The 8,944-nt window shown below is 32.9% G+C and overlaps 1 protein-coding gene across 1 annotated transcript; it reads left to right on the top strand.

Moving 5' to 3' along the window:
* The first annotated feature begins 2,545 nt into the window (after positions 1 to 2,545).
* On the top strand, positions 2,546 to 8,175 carry LOC137835004 (probable sugar phosphate/phosphate translocator At3g14410). Its single transcript, XM_068643298.1, has 8 exons — positions 2,546 to 2,848; positions 3,499 to 3,606; positions 3,687 to 3,721; positions 5,252 to 5,364; positions 5,600 to 5,861; positions 5,968 to 6,236; positions 7,318 to 7,461; positions 7,547 to 8,175. Exons 1-7 carry the CDS (start codon positions 2,759 to 2,761, stop codon positions 7,440 to 7,442), a joined length of 1,002 nt encoding a protein of 333 aa, XP_068499399.1. The 5' UTR covers positions 2,546 to 2,758; the 3' UTR covers positions 7,443 to 7,461; positions 7,547 to 8,175.
* Positions 8,176 to 8,944: the final 769 nt, after the last annotated feature.

Raw genomic sequence — 8,944 nt, forward strand, 5'->3', positions numbered from 1 at the left:
GCAGATTTAACAAACTTAACAAAATTTTGTTAAGACGGTTAAAAAAACAGTTGGTTGTTTTGTCGAAATAATCGATTGAATTTGTTTGACAACAAAGTCAACCAAATTAAAATCTGCCAAAACCACTTTCAAAAACCTTAAGTATGAAGCAACCGATTGAAATGATAAAACAACTGGTTATTTTTCTGTTTTTTCATAAAACACTTTTTTTCAAAAAGATTTGAATTAAACCAGTTTTGGATTCAACTTAAGAGTGAATTAACAAATTCAAACTACCCTATAACACACCCAACAAAGCTACAATCAACCTTCAAGCAATCCATGGAGATTTGGAGTCATCAAAGCTCTTCTTCAACAAGATGATTCTGTAAAAGCTCTTGCTCAGCTCGGGCTTCCGCTTGTAGCCTCTCTTGCTCGACCTTGGCTTCTTCTTGGATCCGCTCTTGCTCTCGTCTGTGCTCCTCGTTCGCCTCTTGGAGGGCCTTCATGGCATCGATGAGTTGTTGTAAGACGGGGGCATCACTTCCTTCAGATCCCTGCGGGCCTTGCCTTGTGTTTCTCATCACGTCAAAAGGCTCAATCACGAATAAGGATGAGATCAAGTTTTATCGGCCCCACGATGGGCGCCAAATGATCTTGCTGGTTGACCTCGGTTGGATTGGATGAAGAGTTGCACTTCTAGTTTGTCTCCTCTTGGTGCACTTGAACAACGCTTCGTTGGGACAAAGGGGGCTCTACCTGTTGATCACACTCCGACGATCAAGTCAGTGAGAGCATACAAAATAAGTATTCCGTTTTAGTCTTAAGTATTCAGAAACAACGTACCTTTACCGGGATCTCAAACCCCTTTTATAGATTTCCCTTCAACAACTTCTACTATTGAGAACATAATCCCAACAGAAAACATATAATCATAACAGAAAAACCACATGTTCACGTACAAGAAAATATTGTTTATATGTGCACCATTATTCTCGAGTGCTAACAACATTATTCTCAACAGCTTTTATTTGCATTTAATTAGTGTATGTGTTATAAACAAACAGAATATTCCTTTTATTTTAACTATCTTTTTCGAGTTGTCTTACTCCAGCGCTTGGGCTAAGCTCTTGGCCCACTCTTTGGGCTCATGTTAGCCCAAAAACCGAGATAACCATATCAAAGTGTTTGGACCGAGGTCCCGAACACTCCTATCTAGTACATAAACATATTCCAAAACTTATTTCCCATATAAAATTAGAGAAAATCAAGTTGAATTAAAAATAGTTAAAATAAAACTAATACATATAAGCAACTTAAAATGCATACTAATCCTAAAACTTATTCCTTATACAAAATTTGGACAAAATTAACTTATATTCACAAAAGATGTCATAATCACGAAATGTAACCATTGAGGCTTTACTTGTGTACCGGGATGACCGATCAACCTAGTTCGAGAACAACTTGTAACCTTGAAATGGAAGCAAACACATGTACATAAAAATTGCTTATCATTAGATGAACATGAAGTAAAGGAGACAATCACCATATCAACATTCATAACAACAAAATGATGCATATTCATGGGAATAAACAAACGTAGAAAACATGTAAGAAACAAAATATAAAAACATTTCTTCTTCAAAAATACAAAACATTAATCATATAAAAAAAAATCCTAACACTTTTTTTAGCATATATGACAATATTCCTAACATCAAAAGTAGAAAAGGCTTCAAGTATCAAAACAAGAAAACAAATGTTATATCCTATAAAATGAAAATAAAATGAACTTATATAAAAATAAACAAGCCCATAAATCCAAGTAAGAAACACAACCTCCAAACATTTTTCTTGTCTTCAATAACGAAACATAAACCGAATAGAAAAAACAAACTAGAAAGTTTTACATTTTCTTCAACTTATATGACAATATTTCTAAGAATAGAAGCATAAAAACAGGTGAGTATCAAAACATAAAAATTTTATATCACGTATAAAATGAAAAATAAAATAAACTAATATCAAAATAAGAAAATCTAGAAAAGCATGTAAAAAGCACAACTCCAAAAATGAAATTTCTTCATCAACGAAATTAACTAAAAAAAAACAACCTTTATATATAAGCTTACATTTTCTTCATCTTAAATGAGAATATCGTTAAAAACAAAAGAACAAACAAAACAAAACAAAAAAAATAGAAACTGAACATAAGTTCACTAAAAAAAACTTTTTAAAGCACGTTAACGAATGAACCAATAGAAAACTCTCATAACATCATAATAGACTCTTGAACACTATGTTTAAGAGTTGTACCATCAAACTCTTCGATACCCAATGTTCATGCTACAGAAAAAAGGAGTAAAAGAACTTAAAAAATAAAAAGGAAGAAAAAAATAATAAAACTAATAAAATTCACACATGTCGAAAAAGGAGGAGTGAACATTTTAAAATTTGTTCTTCGAATAAGTAATAACAAAAGTACTACCAACTAAAAAAAAAACAATAAAAAAACATGTGTCGGTCATAATAGCATAACAATGGACATTTTGAAAAAATCAACACCCAAAATCATAAAAAATATGAAAAGAAACATGTGGGAATTTTTTTATGTAATTGTTGTTGATGTGTAATCGTGAGCCTCTTTCTTTCATTATCTTCTACCTGGTATCGGGTGACCCGACCCATCTCGGGATCGGGTTTCAAATGCATCTTTGAAGAGATACAAAGAGTCAGTGAAGTCATAAGCTGAAACACATCGCTGCTTTTTGCATCAATGGCGGATCTGAAGACTGATACTTTGCGCACCTACGCTTACCTTCTTATCTACATTGCTCTCTCCAGTGGCCAAATCTTCTTCAATAAGGTTATCGCCAATCACTTTAAACTCATGCACTGTCTTCTCCGTTTGTTGCCTGTAAAAAAAGCGAAAATGCTTTTCAGAAGTATATCGCGAAGATCGCTCCGTGCTGATTTGGAAGCCAGGATTCGATGTTCTGTTTGCGTGTTTCTATTTTAATTTGTTTGCTTCTGTCTGTGAATTGTTTTGCCCAAATTTGCGGCGTGCGTTGTTGATTGGAATTGGATATGATGATGAGTGATTTGTCAGTTGAGATTGTTAGTGGTAGTTGGGCATTTTGTTCAAACGGAACGGAAGCGTTTTAATTTGGCTGTTTCTGGAGTTTGGTCAGAGTAAGAGAATTGTGCAAATTTTCTTCATTTTTTTCTGAAATTTTGATGTCGTATCTCATTCGTTTAATGATGTCCCTGAATTGGTAATGGAAGAGTCCCTTGTGTTAGAGCTTGTCGTTTGGATTTTTTATTGTGGTTATTTATGGTTTGGGTGTCTATTGGAGTGATTTTTTTGGAAGTACTATTCTCGCCTGTTTGATCCTAGATTTATGCTTAGTTTGTGAGTGATTTCATTTGAGGAATTAATAATCGAGGAGAAAATGCTTAAAAGCTGTGTTGTTATGTAGCTGATGCCTAATTTGTCTTTTCAATTTGTGTCTGCAGTGGGTTTTGTCCTCTAAAGAAATTAACTTCCCCTATCCTCTGGGGTTGACTCTACTTCACATGGTCTTCTCCTCTGTTCTGTGTTTCACGTTAACCAAGATTCTGAAGGTATGGATCTGTGCTTGGTGTATTGAGCTATGTAATTGGTTTCTGTCATGTAATGCAGGTTAATGATCTGTTTCTTACAGGTTATGAAGGTTGATGAGGGAATGACTCCTGAAGTGTGAGTACATAAAGAAGCATTCTATAGTTAATGCTTGATTTAAAATACGGTTTTATATATGGAACAATTTGATTGTTATATTTCTCTGGCTCTTGGTGATGACTCTTGGTATTTTAAAAGTGGGATCTTATGACATTTGCTGATTGAGAATACTATTATTAAAGAATTTCATAATATGGTTGTGCGCCTGTTATCTTTGATCACACTTATTATACATTGTATTTTGACACCATCTCTAATCAGTGTGAGACTTTGGTTTTTCTCAATATATTCTCTTACGTTCAACACTATTAGGCTTAGAATAGTATAACATGATGAGTGACCCTTTTAATAGATTTAGGATATATATTAGAATTGAGACAGAGAAGGAAGTCAAAGTTTGTTCTGTTTTCAATACAATGATTGTTACAGTAATAGTGTGTATATTGTGCTGACTAACTAACAGTGCTAACTGATTAACTAACTTACTAACTATTACACTCCAATAATTATCCACTCTAGATATGGAACTTAGGAAGAAGCAAAATCCTTACGAATATATCCTTTTAAGACACATGACATGATTGATCTGTAGAAAATAAGCAATAATATACAGTGCATGGTTATAATTGAAAGATTTTCTGTTTAAATACAGATGATGTGATTGATTTGGCAAACTACTGTTGGTATCATGTAATGAATTGCAATCTGCAAATGTCATTGGGATGTATGAATGAACTACTGTAATTCTGTACCACTTAATAATATGATTGACACGATTCAGTGAAATGTTTATTTATTTTTTTAGCTTTCCTTTTACCAATTGTCATCAAAGAAATTAAAGAGTTACCAATTGTCACATGATTGTTCATTGTTCTTTTGATTTTTCAATTTTTTATTCACAATTCAAAAATTAGCTCGGTGGTTCTTGATTTAAATTGTTATTCTAGTGTAGAGCAATCTATAAGGTTTAAATCGTTGTTTTGAATTGAATTTCCTTGTTCTATTTCCTTTGTATCCCTTGTACCTTTGTGAAACACATGCTAGTTGTGATATAACAATGGTAATTTTGTGTAACCATAAAAGAATACTTTTTTTCAGGGATGAGACATCAGCATGAGACTTTGATTTCTAGTTAACTGATTTAAAATGGATAGCAGTATGTTGTGTTGCTATTTCTAGACAAGGATTCAAGTCATTTATTTAATGGCTGTTCTGTAAGTGAACTTCTTTGTTTTAGAAGTTCATTTGCAATGTTTTCATTTGAAAAGTAGTGTTAATCCTGTGACAGTGACTGGCTCCAGAAATTTCTGCATATTTGTTGATTAGGTTCTTTGGACATTTTAATTGATATTTCTGTTGTCTTTTACATGGTTTAGTTTATAAGAATGAACTGGGTCGGTTGAATGCTTGTGCCTGTTCATATACATCTTGTATGTATGTGTCATATATATGATTAACTTCAAGTCTATCTACCGTAATAGTTTATCGTATTACAAATACATACTAGGACTGCAAATTCCAGTTGTAATTATACCTTTATTGTTTCAGATATGTTACTTCGGTAGTGCCAATTGGGGCCATGTTTGCGATGACTCTTTGGCTGGGAAATACTGCCTACCTGTACATTTCTGTTGCTTTTGCACAAATGCTGAAGGCAATCAGTAAGTTTTAGTGATCTTGTTGATTATTGATAGTCGTTAGGTATCTTTGTCCATATATGATATCTGCCAATGGAAAGTGTAATCACAAAATGTGTATCGTGAGACATTTAAAACAATCAGATCTATTAGTTAAACAACTCGCATTAGTTGTACAATATATACCATATAATGATTTTATATTTACACTGTTTCTCCAATATGGCAACTAATTTAGTTCTGCAATTGTCAATCACAGTGCCTGTAGCTGTTTTTGTGCTTGGAGTAGCTGTAGGACTTGAAGTAATGAGCTGTAAAATGCTATTAATCATGTCAGTGATTAGTTTTGGCGTCCTAGTAGCTTCTTATGGAGAGATAAATATAAACTGGGTTGGAGTAGTTTACCAAATGGGAGGTGTTGTTGGTGAAGCTCTGAGACTTATCTTCATGGAGATTTTTGTTAAGAAGAAAGGTCTTAAGTTGAACCCTATATCCGTGATGTATTATGTTAGTCCCTGCAGGCAAGTGTTTCTTTTAGTAATTTCACTTACTGTTACAAAAATGTTTGAAAAAAGTTTGTGTATCGTGCATTAATTCCTGTGAAAATAATTTTGGATTCTTCTGCAGTGCAATTTGTTTATTCCTTCCTTGGATATTTCTGGAGAAGTCAAAGATGGATGAACATGGACCATGGAACTTCCCTCCTGTTTTGCTCATCCTAAACTGCCTTTGTACTTTTGCTCTAAACTTATCAGTTTTCCTTGTTATTACACATACAAGTGCTTTAACCATTCGTGTTGCTGGAGTTGTCAAGGATTGGGTGGTTGTCTTACTGTCTGCTGTTCTGTTTGCTGATACAAAGTTAACAATTATCAATTTGTTTGGTTATGCTATTGGTGAGTATCGGATTCTTTTTTGTCCTTTTACATTTTCCAGTCTCATTAGATATAGCCAGTGAGATTTTTTCACAATGAGAAGGCCTTAGAGTACTTCTACATATTCGACTGTCCAGGAAATATGATGGCCCAGTATTGGGTGCTCCCTGGAAGCCTATGTGTCATTAGCTTATACACATTTTAAAAGCTCATGGAAGCAAAGACTTCATGTTGAAAATTAATATGAGCAAATCTAACATGGTTGGAGATTAACTATTAGGATGTTATTGATGGTGCAAAACTATATAGAGATTGTATTAATGGAAATTGAGTATACAAGATACAGTTAAGTATAAAAGCAGAAGCTCCCTTGCTGAGCAATGGATTCTCTGCCAAAAGCTATAAGTGAGAACTATTAACCATACTCTCTCTTACTTAGGAATTATTTCCTTTCATAATATTCATTTCTTTCTCCACAAATGACTTTCCCTCCTTAGCAAACACCTTCCCCCTAACTAATTTAGGTCTACGCAAAATTAACCATGTCTGTATGCACAGTTCTATATGATTTCCTATTACAGTAATTTCTCTCTTTTGAAATCCCTTTTTTAGGATGAGAGTGGAAAGTGATCAACATCTTTTTTTTACTATTTCCTGTTGGTCCAAGTGGTAAGAAGCTTAGTTCTTCTTCAATAATGTCTTATGTTCAATTGTTGTGTATGATAAACTAGGTGCTGAGATAAGTTTGCTCCCCTAAGAGAATTCCCTGCTAGTCGATCGGGATATCAAGAGTCTCAGTCTCAAACCAAAAAATATTTCATATTTTGTTTTTGGTTTATTTTAGATGGATTTATAGTCATTGATGTACTAATCTGGAGTGTGGACTGATAAATTTGTTGATTAAAAATAGCGAAAATGATTCATTTTAGACGGAATATTTCTTAGAGAAGTATAAAGGGTATACTCAAAGCAAAAGCTAAACGATGCAATGTAATAGTTCTAATAATTGGAAGTCTTAGATTAGAAGCAATCATGAGTAATGTTATGTGTTGATGAAGAAAAGGGATCAGCTTTTCTAACCATTTTTTAATTTTTTATCCAGCCATTGCTGGGGTAGCAGCATATAATAATTACAAGTTGAAAAACGAAGCCTCTCGAGACACCTCAAATGACACCGACCCTGAATCTTCCCAAAGTCAAGAGTCTCGACCTTTAACAAGTAGATAGCTGCTGTCTTTCACACGAGGTATGTAAATAATGTATATGAAATATAGTTCTTATTCCCACAATTTTGCTTCCTCTTATAGATTATTTCTTTGTATATCTTCCAGTTGTCCATGCCTTATTCAGAAGTTGATGAGACTATGTAGTAGTTTTTACATAATGTAGCAAGAGGGTGCCTTTTTCAGAAGTTGATGAGACTATGTAGTAGTTTTACATAATGTAGCAAGAGGGCATCACATGTTCATCCAGTAGATAAAAGTATACGCAAGCATTTTTTGTTCAATCTTATAACAATTTCAGCTAAATTTAGATCGGGGGGTAGCAATGTGCTGATCCAATTTAGTACACGAAGATGTAAAATACAAATTTCATCCTTTAAAAAAGAGGTGCTTAGCCACGGCATTTGATTTTTGAGGAATTTGAAGTTATTCGCATTTCATAGTACTTATTTGTTTGTAACAATTGCCATTCAATCTTAGCGGTTCACTATTTCAAGTTGAATGATCAAAGATTAAAAGCCCCTCCACCCACTATTTATTATTATTGGACAAATGTCCGGTAACAGCGGTATACAGAGCAGTTTGTCAGACAGATGAAAACTTGTAAAAATTATTTGTTTATTTAAAATGTATTGATAGTATTCGATATTGAGACATTGTTTCATTGTTGGGAATATTTGCTCCTGTGTATTCTTTTTTTAATTTGGATACTGTCATTGTTGTATTTTGTGTATTTATCTCATCGTCTCTCTCTAGTTCAAGAGTTATAAGGGAAGACAAAAATAATGTGAAAAAGGGCATGTATCGTGTATTTTGTAGCATGTGTTTATGGAGTTACTGCATTGTCCTTTTCGGCATATATATTATTGCTGATTTTCATTTGTGATAATCATGCTGTTTTTTCATTCAGTGGATCCGTCTGTGTACTTGAGGGATAGGAGGCTTGAAATTTAAAGTCTAGATCTTGTTACAGATAACATGGGTTAATAATTTTCATTGGTCATATTTAGTACTTATCATACATGATAATTGCATGATATAATTTTACACTGCCTAACAATTTTCATGAATGGTAAGTCCTAAATAACTTTACACTGTTAAATAACTAGTATTTTAATCCATACAACGTATGAGTAATTTTTATATTATTTAATAATTTAAAGCTAAAATACAGTATACAAATTAAGCACTTTGAAATTTATAATGTATAACGACAAAGAGATTATTCTCATTTGGTTTACAGACATGTTAGATTATTTTACCCTTTAATTATTATTTAAATTACCTACTATTTTCCTTCAAACTTTCGGTGTAAAATTAACCATGTTAATTAACTGTTTAATATAAAAAGAAATCAATTTAATTTAAAAAATGAAAATGCATACAGATTGGCATGCATATATTTCCAGTAGTTTTTATAAATAATTTAAATATAGTAAGATTTTTAAATTGTTTAATTATCATAATGCACACGAATAAAACATACGTATTGGTCTATTGTTAGTT

This window comes from Phaseolus vulgaris, chromosome 5 (assembly GCF_000499845.2).
Source record: "Phaseolus vulgaris cultivar G19833 chromosome 5, P. vulgaris v2.0, whole genome shotgun sequence".
NCBI lineage: Eukaryota > Viridiplantae > Streptophyta > Magnoliopsida > Fabales > Fabaceae > Phaseolus > Phaseolus vulgaris.